This window comes from Medicago truncatula, chromosome 5, assembly GCF_003473485.1.
Source record: "Medicago truncatula cultivar Jemalong A17 chromosome 5, MtrunA17r5.0-ANR, whole genome shotgun sequence".
Taxonomy (NCBI): domain Eukaryota; kingdom Viridiplantae; phylum Streptophyta; class Magnoliopsida; order Fabales; family Fabaceae; genus Medicago; species Medicago truncatula.
Window position 1 is genome coordinate 43,500,170 of NC_053046.1, and position 22,216 is coordinate 43,522,385.

The following is a 22,216-nucleotide window of genomic DNA, read 5'->3' on the forward strand; positions in this document are numbered from 1 at the left end:
TTCTCTCTTAGCCCTTGACATTTTTAAAAGGAGTGCAATTCAAATTCAGTTAGAAAATAGTAGTCAAATTTGTCTCTTTTTTTTACAAGAGTCAAATTTGCCTCTTGCCAATTGAATATTAAGTTATAATACGTTAAATTAAAAGAAAATACTAACAAGCGTTCTTAGGGTTTTGTTTAAGTATCTAAAAGTCAATGACGAGAATCTCATATATTAAGCATAGAAAAGTGGGAAATTATGACGTTGGGACGTTACAGTAAACTTTTATAAAAATTTGTGCATTCAACGCATCAGAAATTAAAGTATTATACATTTTCAATGAATAGTCGTTTCTTAATTAGGAATTATTAAAAAGTGTCTTTAGGACACTTATTAACAAGATCAATAAACTAAATCTTACTGTATGTAGTATCCGATATAATCGCAAGGTTTTGAAATATAAGGGAAAACTTTATTTAATTTTTTTTCTTCTTTCTTCTATTCCTTATTTTATATCCACTAGGAAGTGGCTGAAAAGAGGTTTGGAATGTTAAAAGAAGTTGCCATACATAAATAATGTTTATAAAGAAAATACATTTGAACCTCAACTTTAGTCTATCTTTTTGGGGGTCGTTCTTGTGAACGAAATTTGAATTAAAACCATAGTATATATTCACCGCATAAGTGAGTACACAAACCATAAATCATCTCCCAGTGACATGTTTTTTGGGCAGTAAAAGTCTTCACTATTCCATCCCTCTAGTTAATTTATTCCATTTTAATTGAAGGTAGGTTTCAGAATATGGATACATGCCAATGTCATTTAATACTTTTCATGATCAAAATGGCAAATTATACAATCACATCATGTTATCTGTAGTGACTGTATAATTGTTACATACCTATTTGTAACAAAGTACATTTCTCATAAATTGTTTATTCTAGAATTACTTATGGATCAATTCACTTGTAGTATTTAAGTATAAATCCAAAAGAAAGAATTAACTTAGCTATATAAGTAGATAAAAAGCATACTTCATTATTCCAATCCAAAAAAAATATGGTGTCTTCCTCCATATTTCAGCTTCTTGTTTCATTCTCTTTTGTTTGCTTTTTCTTCTTGCAAGTGCAACCATCCTATGCCATTGGAAAGGTAAATGCTAAACAAAACAAAAATGATGTTTTTAATTATGATTATAAAAAATTCACTATTGTTATTCATTATAACTAAACTACTTTTGTTTCTACTGCATATTTTGTTGCAGTCCTATGTTGTTTACTTAGGAGCACACTCTCATGGTCCAAATCCGTCTTCTGTTGATTTAGACTATGCAACAAAATCTCACTATAGTTTATTGAGCTCAATCCTAGGGAGGTATTTAAATTAGAAATTTTTATCAATTCCAATTAATTTCTCCAAAATGGATGAAAAGAAAATAATAGCTTATTTTATAAATAAATAATCACAGCAATGAGAAAGCAAAGGATGCAATTTTCTACTCCTATAACAGACACATCAATGGTTTTGCAGCAATATTGAAAGATGAAGAAGCAGATGAGCTTGCAAGTAAGCAAATTATGTTTTAAAAAATGACTATTAGACAAAATAAAATAAAGAGTCATTTTAATTTTCAATCAAAAACTTGATGTGCAGGAAATCCAAATGTAGTGTCTGTATCTTTGAACAAAATGCATCAATTGCATACAACAAGGTCATGGGAATTTCTTGGAGTAGAAAGAAATGAAATAATTCCTAAGGAATCCATTTGGGAGAAGGCAAGATATGGTGAAGACACAATCATTGGTAACCTTGATACAGGTATATAAGTTTCATATATTTTCACAGTCAGAGTCAAACTATGTTCCTTTCCTTTGACAAGTGTTAGTTTCTATTTTAGTTATTAAAAATTTAAAATCGTAAAAGATTGGTTAATTTAGTCCTCAGATTTGTAAAAAGTAACAACTTAGTCTCTTAAATTGAAAAATATCAATCAATTTAGTGATTTCTTCAAATTTTGCCACAGAATTTAAAAGGTTTTACGCTTGATTAGATAGTGCTGTGAATTAGGACTCAAAATCACATCAATGAAAACAAAGATGTATGCAGCAAAGGAAAGTGATAACCTATATCATAGTAATCACAAGCAACAACAATAACAACAAAGATTGTTTATCCAATTCGGTCAAACTTAATCTACTATGGGGGAGAGATTGATCTCGCTAATCCACTATCAATAAGTTCTTACAAAGAGATACAAAAGAGTTACAAGAAATTAGCTTCAACAAGCTCACAAAGATCAAACTTGATTTCTACCCAATTTCTCAATCTCACCAATGAGCAAGACACTCAATGATTTTCACTTACCCAAAATGTTTACAATGTTTTCCAACCAAAGAGAACCCTAATCAAAGACCATAAACCCTAAAGTTACCTCCTTTGATTTCCCAAGTTTCTCTCTTTTTATTCTCTATCAAAATCTGAATAGAAAGACTTATATAGCACCCTGCAACTGTCAAAATCGTATCACGATTGGCAAAACTGTGTCACAATTGATGCGTACAATCCAAGATACAACCAACCTTATCTTAAAAATGTGTCAAACATGTCAAAAAACGCGCCACAATTGCTCAAAATTGTATCACGATTTACACCAGGATAACCATCCATTCCTAACAATCGTGACACGCCATAAGAATCGTGTCACGATTCTTCACTTTCTCCAAACTCAATTTTTGAGTCACATTGCAACAGATAGATATTTACAAAAGAAATATTTTGATTAAAGGACTAAAATGTTATTTTGCAGATTTGATCAACTTTTATATTTCAACGATGAAAACGCCTATTTACATTCCTATGATATACTAACACAATTTTTTATTTTTTTTTGAAAGAAAGATACTAACACAATTTTGTGATGCAATAACAATCCTTTTTCCTAAATAGGTGTATGGCCAGAATCTCAAAGTTTTGGGGACCAAGGAATGGGCCCCATTCCATCAAAGTGGCGTGGAAATGGGATATGTCAATTTGACACTTTTATTGGCTCAAGAAAAACTCATTGTAACAGGTACATTAGGGTGGCATTTAGGGTGGGAATGGGAAAGAGTTTCCCACCATACAAAAATAGCTTTCGATCATTAGATTTAAGATCTTATCATGGTCTCTCCATACTATATTTTTTTCCCATTATCTTCACCCTCTCAACATGCAAACAACCCAAAAAAGAAAAAAAACTCTCAATACTTTGTAACACTTATAACAATTTCACAAAAATTATTCATAACTTCTCCAATTCAAAATTATGTTAAACTACAGACCATAATTTTATCATAAAGTCTCAATATCAAATGTAACTACCTACACCTCTACAACCCATCTCCCTCCTTGTCATCACCACTTCACCGGACCTTCCTACCCATTTACCAGGAAATCAAGTAGGTGTCATGGCTATTCGATGCACATCTCAGTATGCATTACCCCTCTTCTCACTCCCTCTCTCCACGGCTTTCTTCCTCTTTTTTGCTGTCATAATCCCCCATCTTAAGAAAATAAAAGAAAGAAAAACAAATCCTTCAAACCTTCAATCAATTAAATACCAAGTCTTTCAAATTCATACTTGTATTTGAATCATAATCAGACAAACTGTAATTAACAACTGGGGTTGCGATTTTGGATTTGTTCTCCAATTTTACACTGTACACTTCGGGAAAATAATGAAGAAGGAAAAATGGGTTTGAGTGGTGGTTATGGCTTGAGCCACATCATTCACTCTATCCATTGATTGAAGAAGATTAAAGTGATAGGTGTTGATGGTGGGTCTCTCATGGAGGTTGTTGAAACTAAGGTTGAAGATAAAGTGAAAAACAATATAGTGTGGATAGACCATAATAAAACCAATGCACCTATTTAATCTAATGGTTGATATTAACTTTCTCATGGTGCACAAATCTTACTCATGTGCATCCTAAATGCCACCGGTACATTAGTACTCCATCCTCTTGTTCGCGCTCTTCTCTAACATTCATTAGTTGATAATAAATTACTCCGGTCCTATTTACAAGAAAAAATTGACTTTTTAAATACATTGAATAATGTATGTATTTAGTCAAAAACTTAAACCAAATACATAAATTATTTAATGTATCTAAAAAATAAATTGTCTCTTGTAAATAGGATCAGAGGGATTATTCTTTTAAATTATAGTGAATTCGGGCTCTAATTACACTACTATAATAAAATTAAATGTTTGGAGTATATTCCACACATCTATATTCCACACATCTAACCATATGTGAAATATTCTCCACACATCTAACCATTCAATATTTAGAGGGGTCGAATTTTACCTCACGTTTAACACATTAATATGATACTCACCGTATTTGTGATCCACCACCAAAAACCACTTCAACTACCCTGCAATGTTTAACTAGCATATGATAGCACCGTTGGTCCTTCTAGATAAGTCAACATTGTTTGAATCGACACATTATAGAAAGAGCAATCACACACAAGTGAGAATGATGTCGCATCTTCATCCAAAATTTTAAGGCTTAAGTATATGAACTTTTTCACTTATTTGTTGTTTATCTTCCACTCTTTCATCCGATGTTGGGACTTAACTGACACTTGATACATCACAATATTTTCTCCACCAAATATGACGAAATTCTAACCCGTACTTGATACCTATGTGCATACTAGTATTTATTATATTATGTACGTTAAATTGACATGCTTCCACGTACTACTCGAATCAAAACTTTTGACTGTCAAAAATCTATCCACAACTTGCTTCATTTATGTGACTATGGTGCTTGGCTCCATCTCATTGGCAGTTATAATCTGCTATATTCGTTTTTTAGCGGTCAGTGACTCATATTCCGGACCAATTAAATATGTTAGAAATTACTATTTAAATTGCACTTGCAAGCCAGATGTATTACACTAGGCTTGCAAGTACAATTTAAATAATAATTTCTAGCATATTTAATCATTTAATTGACCTAGAATATGAGCCAGTGACCACTAAAAAACGAATAAAGCATATTATAACTACCATCGCGATAGAGCCAAACATCATAGTCACGTAAACAGAGATTTTAAGACACTTTCGACATCATGTTATCAAATTGCTTTAGCAGGCCACTTAAACTTGCAAAACAAAATTGGTGAGATAGTCTGAGATTTAACAGACTCTTCCAAATGGTAATCAAGGATATAGAAACTAACAAGCCTATTATTTAATCAGGAAGCAAAGTTGTGTACCAGATTGATGATTTTTTTTTTTTTTTTGTATGACTCAAAGTGTAAATATGTAACTGTTGAGTCAAGCAAGAATCATGGCTTAAAAATAGCTAACAAAAAGAACGTTATGAATAGCTAATTGCTTTGACTTAACAAACAAATTTCATGTACTTAAATGGTAGGTAATTGCATTGACTCAACAAACTAGTTAAGAAAAGGAAATATTGTAGAACGTGGAATGAAGCATGACAATTTACCGTTTGAAATATAATAAATACTAATATGGACATCCGTGCTAAGTACGAGCTATAATTTCCTCATACTTGGTGGAGAGAATATTGTGATGTATCAAGTGTCAGTTAAAGCCCAATATTGGATAAAAGAGTGGAGGATGAACAACACATTAGTGAAAAAACACATATACTTAAGCCTTAAAAATTTGGATGAAGATGTGGCATCATTCACACGGTTGACTCCTCTAGAAGATCCAACGGTTCAACATTGTAGGGGAGTGGGAGTGGTTCTTAGTGGTGGATCAGAGACAAGGAGAGTCTCATACTTAATAGAGAGATGTGCGGAGTATTCTCCATACCAATAAAATCCGGGCTATATTTCACATCCAACCATAATTCTTTCTAACTGTTCCACAAGCAGGAAGCTAATTGGAGCAAGAGCTTTCTACAAAGGTTATGAGGCATATGTAGGCAAACTTGATGCATCATTTTACACTGCACGTGACACAATAGGCCATGGTTCTCACACTCTATCAACAGCTGGTGGTAATTTCGTTCAAGGAGTAAGTGTTTATGGAAATGGTAATGGCACTGCAAAAGGTGGTTCTCCAAAAGCTCATGTTGCAGCCTACAAAGTGTGTTGGAAAGGTGGCTGCTCAGATGCAGATGTCTTAGCTGGTTTTGAAGCTGCCATAAGTGACGGTGTTGATGTGCTCTCAGTTTCTCTTGGTATGAAGACTCATAACCTTTTTACAGATTCAATATCTATAGGTTCCTTTCATGCAGTAGCAAATGGTATAGTAGTAGTTGCTTCTGCTGGAAATTCTGGTCCTTATTTTGGAACTGTTTCGAACGTGGCACCTTGGTTATTCACGGTTGCTGCTAGCACAATTGATAGAGACTTCGCCAGTTATGTTACACTAGGTGATAACAAGCACTTTAAGGTATTGTATTTTTGTAAAAAGGTTTTGCACATGCATCCAATCATTTTTATTATTATTAGTTGAAGTATATACAAGTTAAATTCTTAGGATTTATGTATAAGTATTTCTCGCTCAATTTAAAATTTCTAAACATAATTTTGATTGAAAGGGAGTTATGTATAATTATTGGTCTTTTTTGGATTGTTAGGGAACTAGTCTTTCATCTAAGGACTTGCCAACACACAAATTCTATCCTTTGATTAGTGGTGAACAAGGAAAACATTTCTATGCTCTATCTAGGGATGCGTGAGTGAAATTTCTCCAAGTTTATTTGCCAATGATTTTGTTTATCTGTTAAAACTAAGAAGATTGTTTCATATGCATTGTTGCAGGAAGTTCTGCAGATATGGAACACTTGATGTTGAAAAGGTGAGGGGAAAAATAGTTGTTTGCCTTGAAGATGTGTACTTTGGAACTATTCCAGGTCCAGAAGCTTCTTCTGCAGGAGCAGTAGGAATGATTTTGGCCAGTGATGATGAAAGTTATTATGATTTTATTGCTTACCCTCATGCTTTACCTACTTCACAAGTCAATTATATTGATAGTCAATATATTTACTCCTACATCAAAAATGAAAAGTAATTTTTTTTCTCTTACATTTGTTGTTAAAAGTTCTTAAAATGGATTAAAACAATTAATGACTCTATTTATATATATTTAAGGAACCCTGTTGCTTACATAACAAAAGCAATAACAGAAATTCCAATAATTCCAGCTCCAGTGATTGCTTCATTTTCATCAAGGGGACCTAGCACCATTATTCCATCCATTCTAAAAGTTTGTTGCCTTTTCTTTCATCAACATGAACTTTGTTATGTTTACATTTAATTTCAATCAACACTATGAAACACAATTACAGACTTTAAACAGGACATTGATATAAAGTCTAGATGTTTTTGTGACAATTGTTTATTGTGTCTTGTGTTCCAGCCAGACATCACTGCACCTGGAGTGAACATAATTGCTGCTTACACAGAAATCAATAGAAGGATTTCGTACAAATCCTTGTCTGGAACTTCTATGGCATGCCCTCATGTGTCTGGCATAGCAGGCCTTCTCAAAACACTTCATCCTAAATGGAGTCCAGCAGCTATCAAATCAGCTATTATGACCACGGGTACGACATCAATTAATCATCCAACCTATTTCAATTTTTTTAAAATAATTACTAGACAGCTGTCGTGTTTTTGCAGGGCTAGTCCTGGTGCAATGGTAAGGTTGTTTCCTTGTGACTTAAAAGCCGCGGGTTCAAATCATTAAAACAGTCACTTCATTGACGATTTTTTATGTCATATTTTTTGTTCATAACTCATAAATATGAGCTTCTTAAACTTAACACAAAACTTTGTCTATTTCAGCAAGCAAAATGGATAACAGTAAAAGACCTATCAAGGATCGATTCGGTGAAAATGCAACTCCATTTGCATATGGTTCGGGTCACGTTCAACCTAATCTTGCTATAGACCCTGGACTAATTTATGATCTTAATATTGTTGATTACTTGAGCCTATTATGTGTTTATAATAAAAACTATAAACAAATTGAGGCTATTTATAAAAAGCCTTTCATTTGTCCTGAGTCCTACAATGTGGTGGATTTGAACTACCCTACAATCACAATACTCAATCTTGGGGACAAAATCATAAAAGTTAGTCGAACTGTTACAAACGTTGGTCCTCCAAGTACATATTACGTGCAAGCCAAGGCGCCTGATGGAGTTTCAGTTTCGATTGAGCCAAGTTACTTGAGCTTTAAGGAAGTTGGTGAAAAGAAATCATTCAAGGTTATTGTGATGAAAGCAATGGAAAATGGTGATGCTACAATGGATTATGTTTTTGGGGAATTATTGTGGTCAAATGGAAAGCATAGAGTTATGAGTACTATTGCAGTGAAGCTCAAGTAAAAAAAAATGTTACAAGTTTTTCAGTAAAAAAAAAAACAAATGTTAGAAATGATCTCTAACATCTTATATGAACAAAGTTATATATAGGCCTAAATTGAATATGAAGGTAGGGTCTTGACTTGACTAAAATACATTACAATGATAACATCTTATCAGTTCTGGATATGATTCTTGGTGGCATTAATGTGCCCATATAAACATAGATTCTGATTCACCTTATGCATTTCAGTGAATTACACATGTTCGTTACCAAAGTGAGTTATCAAAGGTAAATATAATAGCCAAGAATGTCAAACTCAAAATGAAAGGGATACGGATATATGGGTGTATGGCCTACAAGAAAACCATAACAAGCAAAGACCAATTTAATGCAAAGAGACAAACAAACATCTTTCATCCCACTCCACGCATCAATTACATTACATGATGGACACGACTCTTGTTTTGTTGGCATCATTCTCAATTGCCAAGAATCGACAATTTCAATAAAAAAAATTAAAAATGAATAAGTTTATCAAAAGTGACATTTGCAATCTAAACTTTTTAATTATTTGTCGAAAATCTGATTTTTGATACATGCATAGACACAGTAAAATCTCTCTTGAATATCTTATTCCAAAGGTCATTATGGGAGAAACGTGTACCAATGTGTCTAGTGATGATAAATCGACCCTCCTATCTCACTTAAAATCTTAAAAATTAAGATATTGTATAAAATTGTGAATTAAAGTTTCATGAATCAAACGTGAATGGGTGGAGTCTAAACTATTCGTTCTCTTATTAAGATATAGTTAAATTGGCTCTCACGCGTTCATTTTTTTTTTAAAGAGGCTCTCACGCTTTCATATTATTTATTCAATCAATTTTCAAAGGTAATATCTAATAAGAAACGATGCATTCACTCTAATTTAGTAATACTTAAAAAATTTCTAAGTGGGTCATATTAATAATAACTTTACCTCAGTACATTTCAAAAACAATTAATATGTTTGCGCAAAAACATTGAACAGAGTATGCAATAAGGTCATAGTTATTAGTTATGCAAGAGAGAGAGACAATGCTTGTCCAAGCCTTAAATTTAAATAGCACAACTTCTTATTTCTTCTCCAATAAAGGTAACTAATAAGCTCTGCATGTTATTAGGCAAAGCACCGCCTATTGAAGCTCTAAGAAAAATCATGATACACTCTTAATTGCATCCCATAATTGAGATTATCATTCTCATAAAAGGCATTCTCATAAAATTGCATCTCATAAATTGCATCCAGCTTAGCTCAGTTGGTAGGGATATTGCATATCAGGAGTCGGGATTCAAACCTCGAACACTCCACTTCTCCACAATTAAATTATGTGAGCTCTAGCCACTAAGCTACTTGACCAAAAAAAGAAAAAAAAACTATACTATCAATGATAGTTGTGATTGAAGGAGGCGATGAATGTTTTATATCAATCCTTATAAAAATTGGGTAAACAATTAATGCCCGTTTATTTAAATTTTTAGAAACTTTATGCAATTCTTTCTTTAAAAAACATGACATTATTAAAAACACGGCTTATTAGTAGGATTTCAAATTTCAGAGATTCTTCACACTATTCACCTTGAAGATGAATTTTTACACACAAGTAATCACAACTTTTCAAGACAATAAAATTATAAAATATGATGACTAATTTATGATTGGATGTCGTTATAAAATAACTTTGTACTAAGACCATTTACAATGGTAAAACAAATTCAACAACCTTCAACATTCACTTTTTCAATTTCCAACACTCCATATCATTTTCTCTCTCTTAATTCAACACCCTTTCAATTTTTACCTCTCCAATAGTTTTTCATTCAACACCCTACCCCACCACATTTTATTTCTTATTCTTATTTAATTTTATATTTTTGTTTTTATAATTACATAAAATTACAATTATCGATTATAATTAAATTAAAATGAAGAAACACTTAACAATTTTTTTTTTTAAAAAAACAAAATTTATTTAAATAATTTATTTTTATTTTCTTAACATAAATAAAATGCAATACAACAAACTAAATAAACACTAAAACTTCAAAAGAAAGGCTAATACAAAGCTAATAATAAGATTAAGAGAGTGAAAAATTTGATTTTTTTTCTGTGTCCAAATCAAATGATTTAAGTCTCTATTTATAGAGAAAAAAAAATCACGAATTTTGGTGAAAAAAAAATAAAAATAAAAATTATTTGCAATGAAATAATTGAGTCCAAAGTATTAAGAAGATAAAAATCCAGCCAGCCAATCACAATTCAACACGTGTCAGCCTTTTATCCAAAATCTTTTCTCTCTCCGCGTCTTCCTTTGCGCGACGCGCCTTGTCGGCGCGTGTGTTACACGCGCTCTGCCTGGCAAACCAAAACGCGCCGCGTGGCTTCCCCGTCAGATCTTAAACATGTTGAATCAATTAATCACCTCTCTCCTCTTCCCTCAAATTCAATAAGGCATTGCAATGGTTTCAACCTATTGAATTTCAGATTCAATAGGCCATTGTACATGGTCTAAGAATGAATGTTCCTTTTTTTTTTTTGGTCAAGAGAATGAATGTTCCTTATCCCATTAAAAAATATTCTTATTCTCGTTTTAATCGTAAAGAACATAATTTCAACTTGTCAAAAAAAAAAAAACATAATTTCAAAGAAATTTAGAATAATTTGTGAACAGAAATATATTTAGCCACACATTCAAAATAATTAAACATCGTAGAATTATTAAAAAAGTATAGCATTTAATTATTATTTTTTACTTCACTTGTTCAAATTTTTGTGTTCATGCAAGAATTACATTGTTATTTATTCTGAAAAGCAACCACCTCCAAATCAATAGAACAATTTTTAGAACATTATAACTATTTTGCTTGACAAAAAAAAATAAGGAAAGTCTTTTTATCATGTATAAATTTACATATGTTAAAAAATTTACAATAAAAATTTTGTATTTAAACATTAATAATGATATCTTTAACAAAAAGAAGTCACCTAGTTAACAGATTTCATTAATAAACAAATTGTTTGAAAGAATCGAGTTTGATTTTGAGGGAGGGTTAAAAAAAAAAACCAATTTAACAAAAAAACAGGATGCTGACTGGATAATCGGATAAGTTCAACAGTAATACTACATTATGAAATGATGAATTGGATTAATATTAAACAAACAGAGCGAGAGCGAGGGGATTGGGAGATTATAATCACTGAATCAAGCAAACTTTATTAACAAAAATCAACATGAATCCCAATACTAATAATCAATCCATCACTTATTTATGAAAATTAAAACAAATATACCTATAACAAACAATACTGAACTAGAACAATGGCGGTGGCGCATAACCCAAGAACGGCCTTCCTCCGCCGTAAGAATCAGAGTAATGAACGGTGTCTTTGACTTTGTGGAAACCATTCTTGAATACTCCGAATCCAAACAGAATTCCGATCGTGATCACAACCACAATCAAGCATATGCATAACGTGCAGATTTTGCCTGGACAACACATCTCGAATGAACGATCGGTCAATGCAGCAAACTTTCGTTTTTTTCAGATCTGAGAAGTTGCGGAGAGAATTGTGAATTTAAATGTGGAGAAAGAGAAGAAGAAGTGGATTGAAACGTTTTTTTTGCTTATAAGGAAAGCTATTTATTATTTATTTATCAATTTAAAACAATATTCTCCGTTAAAAAGGAAAATAAATATCTTTTTCTCAACTTTTTTCCGGGCGTAGCTCAGGAAACATTTTCTTTTTTTACAGTGGTTAAAATTCACCTCATAAAATGAATAAATAGGATGTTCAGGATTTGATCTCGACTCCTCTATATAATAATATATTGTTCTATATCAACTGAATTATGCCGGGACAAAATATTTTTTTTCTTTTTTGAATCAAGTAGCTTAGTGGCTAGAGCTTACACAATTTAAATTTAATTGTGAAGAAATGGAGTGTCTAGCGTTCAAACCCCGACCCCTACATATAAAATACAATATTTTTAGAGGTAAACTCACGGGCATCAAAACACTTCTTTTTTATTTGCGTGATTTACTACCACGTTTGTTACTATTTATTAATCCATTTCCATTTGATAATAAAAAATTGGAAAATGCTAGATATCAAATTATATTCCTGTGTTTGTTCATAATAAAGTTTGTGAAAATTATCCCCGTGAGCTTAGCTCAGTTGGTAGGGATATTGCATATTATATGCAGGAGTCGGAGTTCGAACCCCGAACACTCCACTTCTCCACAATTAAATTGTGTGAGCTCTAGCCACTAGGTTACTTGACAAAAAAAAAAAAAAAAGTTTGTGAAAATTAATAACAATATATTGGTAGGTGTTATGTCAAAAAGAAAATATTGGTAGGTGTTATAAAATTTGGGTTTTTGGGTCTTTGAAGTAGGCATGTGTTAATTGTGGAGAAATGGAGTGTCTTTTAAGTTTTATTTTTTCTTTTTTTGTTAAGCAGGTAAGTGGTTAGTTCTCACACAATTTAATTGTGAAGAAGTGAAGTGTCCGAGGTTCAAACCTCGGTCCCTATATATAAAATGCAATATCTTTCCCAACGCTAAGCTCACATGATAGTTTTATTATGATTTTATCTTTCTAAATAGAAGAAATGAAAAGATCGTATCTAACTCTTGATACCTTGAATGTTCTTCGTTATGGTGAAGTCCAACATGATACCTAATAAGATGAGCGTCTCAAATAAACATTTATCACTTTTCGTAGGTTCCACATGTTTTTATATTAAAATATTAAATGTGATGATACATAGAGTTATTGATAGATGATATAAAATTAGTAGTGAACCTCATTTAAAAAATGTGTCTAAAGTGTTGGATTGAAGTGATTGATTACTTATTAAATACTACTATTAAAAAATATAATCCACCACTGGGATGGGGTAGCATTTCGGTGTCTTTCTAAACCATTCATTCTCTCTCATCTAAATAATATATTTTAAACATTCATCTAACATTCTCTCTCATATAAAGGCTCTGTTTGGTAAAAATAGCGGATAACTTATAAGCTAGTTGATAGCTTATAGCTGATAAGCTAGTTAAGTGTTTGGTAAAATTAGGTACCATTTGGCCCGGCTTTTTTCAGCTTTTCTACGTTTTTAAGGAGAAGCTAGGTCAAACACAATATCAATAAAGTACCTTCGAAAAAAAGTACTTTTTTTAGAATGCATAAAATTGAATGGAATGAGCTTTAACCAAGAGTTGTTGAATGCTACTTCAAAAAACTATTTCTCCCCAATTTATTTCACAAGCACCTCTCTTCAACTCCCGCCGGCAACCTTTTGTTTTATTTTTTCAATATGCTTTTTTCTTCCTTTTTATTTATTTATTTATTTTAACCGGTCCATTTAATTTTTTAATGAGGTTCCATTTAAGTTTATTATCTATTTTTTTAAGGAATTTTATTATCTTTTTATCACTTATATATTAATTTCAATATCTTTTGATCATCACAACCTCGCAAATATTTGTATTCACGCTGTCAATGAATGACACCGAATATTTTTATTCCCTTTCTTCAACCACGGAAATACACACACATTAACGTTTAGAGTGATACTTTATGTTCCTCTTTCTGTTATTTTTTTTGTTATGCTAATGCGTATAATTTTTGTTAGTGTTGTGTAATGCGTATAATTATTTTTATAAAATTTTGATTTAATTAAAAGTACAAGTGTAGTTGCCTAAAAAAATTATAATTATATATAATTTACACATTTGTATTGTAACAAACTATGCATATCTTCTTCTTATTAAAAAAACTAAACATATCTTTTTCAATGACACCAGCAATGTAACAGATATAATATTATATAATATAAATTCTTATCTTTTTTACCAACACTAAAAATATGGTATTTTATAACAAAATTTGTTATAGAGTATAATTGGAAAAGAAAAAATCAATTATTCTCATTATATATACACACATATACATTCCTGATTTTAGAGATGGTAGTCAAGCAGAAGGTATTCATGAAGTGTTCAACCATGCACATTCTTCATTGAGAAATGTCATTGAAAGAACAATTGGAGTTTGGAAAAAAAGGTGGCATATCTTATGTGATATGCGACCATTTTCACTAATCAAACAACAAAATATCATAGTTGGAACAACAGCACTCCACAACTTTATTCGAATGTGTGGAGTTGAAGATGAAGAGTTTAATAAATGTGATGTCATCTCTGAATATATGATTGAGCGTGACGAAGAAAGCAATATAAATGAAGAAATCAGTTCATATAATCGAGGAAGAGTGCAAAATGGAGGCTACATGAATAAAGTTAGAAATCAAATAGGAGTTGCGTTGATGGAGAGTAGAAATGTTTGAGTTTGTGATGATTTATGTCTTTTTCAAACAAAAAAAAAAGATGATTATTGTTTTTAATTTTCCAAACTACTTTGATATTATTTATGTTATTATTTGATCCTCCTTAAATTATTTGTCCTATTCAAATATTTAACAAGTCGTTTATATGATGATACAAATTTGTATTCATGTTACACAAAATAAACGTCATTGAATAAATATAGTATTGGTAAAAATATATCTTTTATATTTTAAACATTTTTCCCTTCAAAAAATATTTTAGACATTTTTTTATTTATTATGTTAATTCATAATGAATTCAAAGTTTTTTATTTATAGACAATGCATGAATATATGCAAGGTCCCGGGTTCGAACCCCAGACACCATCAAAAAATAATAAATTCAAAGTTTTGTACAATATTTTACGAAACAGCTTTTAACTCAAAAATAACTTTAGAACTAAAAACAAATAAAGAAACCAAACAACTTTAGCCTTTTTCTCAAAGAGCTTTATTTTAACTTTGTTTTAAAGTAGCTTTTAGACTGAAAAAAAAGCCCGGCCAAACGGTACCTTAGTGGTTCAACTAGATGATAATGTAAAATGACATAAAAGGGTACTCTTAATTAAGAATAGAATTTATATCAATTGATATTAAAAATATTTAAAATTTAATAATTTAATTCAATATTTCTTCCATATATTATTTTTAAAATTAATAAATTTGCTAATGTTTTAATTAAAATTTATTTTATTTCGTTTTTTATACTTAATAAAAAAAAATAAACAAAACCTTTCATAAACGTGATTATTTTCTTCCAAAAATATTAAACAATAAGTATGTAAGCGACGTCCAATTAGCACAGTTGCTAGATAATAATAAAAATAAAAAATAAATAATAAGTATGTAGATGTAGTATCAACTTTTTTATGTTTTAAATTAAGTCAGGTACATACAAACAAAAATATTAACCATGTCCAGTATTTTATTTAAAGGGACGTTCTGTGCCGTTGCCAAATAATAATAATTACGATGTCATTTAAATATAAGGGTAAAACTGATATTCAAATAAAACAATAAGGATAAAAGTGGAAGAAAAAAATAATAAACTATAAGCTATAAGCTCAAACACTACTTAGAATAGCGTCTGAAAAATAGCTTATAAACTCGTAAAATATGTTATAAGGTTATGGTGCAAAAACATTACCAAACAGAACTTTTTTTATCAGACGAATTTATAAGCTATAAGCTCATTAAGGTATCTTACCAAACATAAATGAACTAAAGTACCGAAAACATAGGCACCGAGTGCCACCCCTGTGGATGCTGCTTAGTGGTTTGATCCTTTATACGAAAACAATTTGATTGGATTAGAATAAGTGAATAACCCACCGTAAAGTTACCTAATCCTAATCATAACAAACATGGGGCTTAATGAACAAAGATTATGGAAAACAAACTATTATTCCAAACAAATGAACCAATCACGACGAGACAACTATTGAGAGTCATATTTGGTAAAACTTTACCTTTATTTTCATGATTATTTTCAAAGTAATTAGGTATCTTTTGCACGTAATTAATAAATAGGATATTTTTTACACGTAATTAAAAAACATTAATCTCATGAGTCGAGTATGATTATAATGGATGACAAAGTCATCGCTCAAAATACTAATAAAAAATATATTTTATCTACGAAAATGAAAGTCGATTGAGATATAAAAATGTATAAAAGTGAGTAGATGTTGGAAACTTTTGATATTCCTAAATTATTTTACATATAGTCTCATGAAGAAAAAAAAATCACAAATAGTTTCAATTAATGCAATGTTTAGATATGCATTTAAATGAGAAATATCACGTTTCAATGCACTTCAAACATGAGATTTTAGAAGCTATAAAAGGTAGTTTTTAAATTGCGGCACGTCTAGAGAAAAGAAAATGTTGTAACAAACACATACTAAGTGAATCCATACAACAAGAAATGCTCTCTACTCATATCAAAGATTTAAAATGGCGTTTAGCAATTGATGGCTGTTATAGAGTACAATGCAGGAACCCTGTTTCTTACATGGCAAAAGCAATAACAGAAATTCCAAGTTATTGCTTCATTCTCATGGAGGGGACCTAGCACTATTTTGTTTACTATATGAAACACGGCCACCAGACTCAAGTCTAGTGACACATACACAACATAATAATTCAAAAAATTGAATGCAACTACATATATCAATGATACGTGATGGAGGCCAAAACACGACTTTGAAGTGTAGATACTATGATCTAAATGCTTTTATGACAATTGTGTTTTGTGTTTCGGCTTGACATCATTGTATGTGTAAACATTATTGGTACTTACCCGGAAGCCAAAAATAACATGATACTCCCTCAGTGCTAAAATATAAATTAAAATTGGTCAATATAAATTGATGTATTTGGTATAAATTTTAAAACAAATACATTAACTTTTGTTGACCAATTTTTACTTATATTTTGAGACAAAAGAATTGCAAACAAATCATTGTCATGAACTTCTTTGTCAAGCCCCCATGTGTCTGACATACTAGGTCTTCTCAAAACACTTCATTCTAAATGGAGTCCAGCAAACTATCAAGTCAACAATTATGACTATTGGTGGCACATAATTGATTGTTCGACATATTTCAATTTTTTCCTATAGACAATATTCAATATTTTTTTCAAAGTGGCAATATACAATATCTTTGTAGCGTTAGTTTTGGCACAATGGTAAGGTTCGATGCCTTGCGATTTGAAAATCACATGTTCAAACCTTGAAAAGTGTCTTTTTTTGCATACATTGGGTAGTCTTTTTGCATACTCTTTAGTATTTTGATTTTTTTTTTTCTCATTACTTAGAAGCTTCTAGTTAACTTGACACAAAACTATGTTTTGAGCAAGCAAAATGGATAAAAACAAAAGACCTATCCTGGATCAGTTCGATGAAAATGCAACTCCATTTACAATATTGGTTTGATTCACATTCAACCCGATCTTGCAATGGACCTTAGAATTATTTATGATCTTAATGTTGTTGATTATCTCTAATATCTTATAAGAAATCAAACTAAATTCCAATAATATGGTTGGGGCTGGCTGAACAAAGTTGTAGGTCTAAAGTAGATATGAAGGTAGGGTCTTGACTAAAAATAGATTGCTTGAAAAAAATTATTTGGTTGGTAACATTTTAACTCAACACTTTTTTTGGAAATTTGCCGGCTTTTCTACTAAAGCTATAGGGCTTTTATCTAGATGAGATCACTTAAATCATACTATTGGCTAAACCACTTTTAAGCCAAATGTCTTTCGTTCCACTCCACGCTGCAATTACGTTACATTAGGAGGAGCACGACTAGTGTTTTGTTTGTTGAAATTTTGATTATTAAACCTAATAATCCATACACAGAAACAATAAAATATCTTTTCTCAAATTTCTTACTACGTAAGGAACTATAGGAAATCATATACCCATCAGATTTCCTCAAATTTTTTTGAAGGAAAATATTGCTTTAAATTTTATAAGCAAAAAATTTATCATATGCATACAAAAATGTCTTATGTATCACAAAATTTGTTTTAAATCTCACTTACTTTTAAAGTATATGATTTAAGTATTTTATTGTGTTTTTTTGTTGGATTAATCTTAAATATTAAATAGTAAATTTAGTTTAAAAATTGAAATTTTATAAAACATACGTAATTTAATTAACTCTAAACCAAACCTAACCCCACGGGTCCTACTTGCAACCTCACTTAAAATATACTATTGAATTGTTAATTTTAACTTTGCATGGATCAAACAAACGTTAGTTAATGGATGAGCTTTAGAAGAAAAAATAGTGAACTAATAATTTTCTTTTTTGAGGGATAATAAACTAATAATTGTTGACTAGAAAACATAATTGAGATTCTCATAAAAGACATTCATGTTTATAAAAAAATTAACAATTATTTGATCAACGATGAAAGTCGCAAATGCTTTTTATCAGTCCTTACGGTTTGATTTTACATGGGTGTATACAAAATTAAATTCATAGATCAAATTATTTATGTAGTCTTGAATTCATCAACAAGAAAAGAGAATGCTGAGTAGGTGATCTCATAATAATTTCAACAATTCTACGTTGTCAAATGTCAAGGATAACCCAACAATTTGTTTTTAAATGACAAAAAACAGTATAATAGCAGTAATCACTAGGAGAATTAATTTAAACAAAATATGAACATGAATCCCAATAAACGAGTAATTACAAATACCAATTCTAACAAGTCATAATTTATTAAAACAAAAAACAAACTCGTCCATGCATGAACAACGAAAATAAGAAGAGAACAATACTGAACTAGAACAATGGCGGTGGCGCATAACCCAAGAACGGCCTTCCTCCTCCTCCTCCTCCGTAAGATTCAGAGTAATGGACGGTATCTTTGACCTTGTGGAATCCATTCTTGAAAACTCCGAATCCAAACAGCATTCCGATTGTGATCACAACCAGAATCAAGCATACGCATAACATGCACACTTTGCCCGGACAACACATCTTTAATCAACGATCGTCGAAGAAAAAGAGTTTCAATAATTTTTTCCTCTTGGTATTTCTGATCTTGTGAAAAAATTGTGAAGATAATGTGGTGAATTTAAAAGAAAATGAAGAAGGTAACGTTGGTGTCTTTGTTACAGCTTGATTGAAACACGCGTACGCGTTTTTGAGCTTATAAGGAAAGCTATTTATTTCATCATTTGAAAACAACATTCCCTTTCTTCGTAAAATACAAAACAATATTCCCTCTTAAAAGGAAAAATAAAGATTTCGTTTTATTATGAACTTGATAATAATACTGATTTCATTTGCGTCATTTACTATAAACCCCTTTAGAAAAAGGAAATGAAAATTATAAATGGATTGGAATTGAATAGTTAGTTAATAAACTTCCTTAACATTTTGTCAAAAAAAAAAAAAATGAACTTCCTTAACATGAAAGGTTCCACAAAAAAATGAACTTCCATAACACAAAAGGTTCGACGAAATCTGATTCATGAACAAATGTTTTGCCCGACTTTATTTACTTCGTTCAGTTCCAACCAGATTATCAGGTTCGTTCCCTACAAACAAAATTATTTTATAATTGTATAGTGAAATAAAAGTTGACGTAATTTTAAATTTGAAGATATATGTGTAATTATTTTAAGAAAAACACATGAGTCTTCCAACAAAAGTTGCAATGACATGTTGAATATCATACACCATTAAAACTTTTGTCGGAGGACTCACATGTTTTTCAAAAAATAATTAACCATTTATCTTTAAAATTAAAATATGTATTAAATTAAATGCATTTTCTTAAACTTTTGAATATAAACAGAACGTAAATTAAACTATGTGCTAATATTTTATTTTATTTTACTTAACTTACATTTTTTGTTCAAAATCAGAAAATCGTAATTTTAGAATTAAATGAAGAAAAAAAAACTCCTATATTTATATATTTTTTAGAATATTATTCTACAGCAGACCAAAAAATACTTATCCATAACTTTTGCAATGTTAAATAATAATAATAGCCAAAAGAACATTACTTTTTATTGATGAATTTTATAGTAAAATTAACGTGTACGTTTTGTTGTCAACCTTAAATGGGAATGTTGAAGGCGATGTGTTTAAGGTGGATGGTGAAGTGGTTGAGTCAGTTACAACAACTAGTTTTGGGATGTATATGGATAATATATGGAGTCTAAAAATTTGGTGATTGGTCTCTAGTAAAATTGACCAATGATTGTGGTGGGGTAACAACGAAAATAGTATTTCAATGGTCTAGTTTAAGATCTCTTTTGTTTTTTCAAACGAAAAATGTTACGTTTTTTTATCCAAAATAAATAAATTTATTTAATTCCTCTATTTCTTTAGACCCTTGCGTATGAAAAAATTTATGTCGGAAAAAGAGCTTTTCACGTGTGTATTTTCAAAGTTTTAGACAAAATTTAATAATTGTTAAACGTGGTCGAAATTTCATATCAATAACATGTAATCCAATTCCCTAAAAAAATATAACCCAAAAACACTATAAAACGCACATAATTTTTCTCTCCTTTTTCCGACGAGGTTTTTTAATTAATTACAATTGTGGTCGTAAATCATGCAAAAATCAGTTGATTGAGGTATGCATTAAAAAAGTTCACAAAAAGAAATCTTTATTTACCCTTTACAATAGAGTGTTTTTACTAGCTTTCTTTTTATTGTGTGTGACTATTTTAATAGCTGTCCTTTTAAGGTCACAAAACCATGTTTCACTCCTTAATTAATAGAGAGACACCAACAGATTGAAACCTTGCTGTTTTTTACGATCATTGGTTAAAGATGGGTTGTTGGGGCAGAGTGTGCTTTATATGCACGTGTTTGATTCTTGTTGTGATTGTGATCGTGATTGGGTTTCTATCTTGGTTTGTGCTGTTCGAGGATCCAACTACTCGCATGAAGAATACACCTCCTACTCAGAAGGAAGTAGATTCCCTTAGTTTAGACATGAACAAATAGTTTATTCATATGAAATTTGGTTATTTTGTGATCCTCTCAACTTATTTCATGATTGGATAGATATATTTGAAGAGAATATCTAATACTCTTTGTTTAGTTAGACAGATTAGTGGTCCTTCGTTTATTTTATGTTTAAATTCTTATGTAATGCTATGCATGCTCCTAAAATTAAATCAGTCCGCTATCAAGGTAGTACAAAAGAAATTATGATCTAAATTATTCTTGTGTAGGATCTTGTAATATCCCAAATCCTTTAAACTTAAAATTAGTGCCTAAGGGGGAGCATTCTTAAGTGTAAATAGAAGTAGAGCCCTCCTATTTATCTAGATGAAACATGGTCGTGAAACTTTCACCTGAAAATGTTTTGCTATGAGTAGCATTACGTTTAATTAGAAGTATTAGTGGTTTATGAATATATTCAATCCGTTTCAAAATGAGTATCGCTTTAACCAATTGCACACAAATTAAGGAATGAAATAAAGTAGTCAAATGTCATAGCAATTTTACTAAAATAACCTTACTTTATAAGAATAAGACAAACTTAAAGTTGCATTGAAAATTGTGTGAGAGAGAAAAGTTGAAGTATTTATTAAGGGTAAAGTTGGAAGAAAAAAATTAAAGTTGTATTGGAAATGTAAAGTGACATTCATTTTGAAACAATTTTTTTTAATAAAGTGACACTCATTTTAAAAAAATAGAGTATTAAATTAGAGCCAACACTATCCATTGGTTAAAATACTTAAGTGTCTAGTTGATTATCCTATGGAATAGGTTGGAGGAGTCTTTCCTATCAATGATGATTAACATTTCCAATAATATGGTTTTCTAAAATTATAATCAGCCTTATGCTACAAGACTCCCTCTAAGTACATATTACGACATAAATTTTGTATTTTCTAATAAAAGCCAAATGCATCATATTGTATTGTAAAAAGAAAATGTATACACGTAGGGATAAATGTTGA

The 22,216-nt window shown here is 30.6% G+C and overlaps 2 protein-coding genes across 2 annotated transcripts; one reads left to right on the top strand and one right to left on the bottom strand.

Annotated features, from left to right (window-relative positions):
- Nucleotides 1-1,039: 1,039 nt before the first annotated feature.
- Nucleotides 1,040-8,547, top strand: LOC11442337 (subtilisin-like protease SBT5.3). The gene is made up of 11 exons (XM_003617855.4): nt 1,040-1,132; nt 1,245-1,354; nt 1,449-1,546; nt 1,634-1,798; nt 2,927-3,050; nt 5,885-6,407; nt 6,595-6,692; nt 6,779-7,024; nt 7,109-7,223; nt 7,377-7,563; nt 7,805-8,547. The coding sequence occupies exons 1-11, from the start codon at nt 1,040-1,042 to the stop codon at nt 8,347-8,349; spliced, it is 2,304 nt and encodes a 767-aa protein (XP_003617903.2). The 3' UTR covers nt 8,350-8,547.
- Nucleotides 8,548-18,815: 10,268 nt separating this feature from the next.
- LOC11442338 (uncharacterized) lies at nt 18,816-19,492 on the bottom strand. Its single transcript, XM_003617857.4, has one exon. The coding sequence runs from the start codon at nt 19,257-19,259 to the stop codon at nt 19,062-19,064; it is 198 nt and encodes a 65-aa protein (XP_003617905.1). The 5' UTR covers nt 19,260-19,492; the 3' UTR covers nt 18,816-19,061.
- Between the last annotated feature and the right edge of the window lie 2,724 nt (nt 19,493-22,216).

Excerpts from the sequence above, each read along its gene's own strand:
- LOC11442337 (XM_003617855.4), top strand. The coding sequence starts at position 1,040 with ATGGTGTCTTCCTCCATATTTCAGCTTCTTGTTTCATTCTCTTTTGTT. Across the intron at positions 1,799-2,926 it reads CATTGGTAACCTTGATACAG|GTGTATGGCCAGAATCTCAA; the intron begins GTATATAAGTTT and ends TTTCCTAAATAG. Across the intron at positions 7,025-7,108 it reads TCCTACATCAAAAATGAAAA|GAACCCTGTTGCTTACATAA; the intron begins GTAATTTTTTTT and ends TATATATTTAAG.
- LOC11442338 (XM_003617857.4), bottom strand. The coding sequence starts at position 19,259 with ATGTGTTGTCCGGGCAAAGTGTGCATGTTATGCGTATGCTTGATTCTG.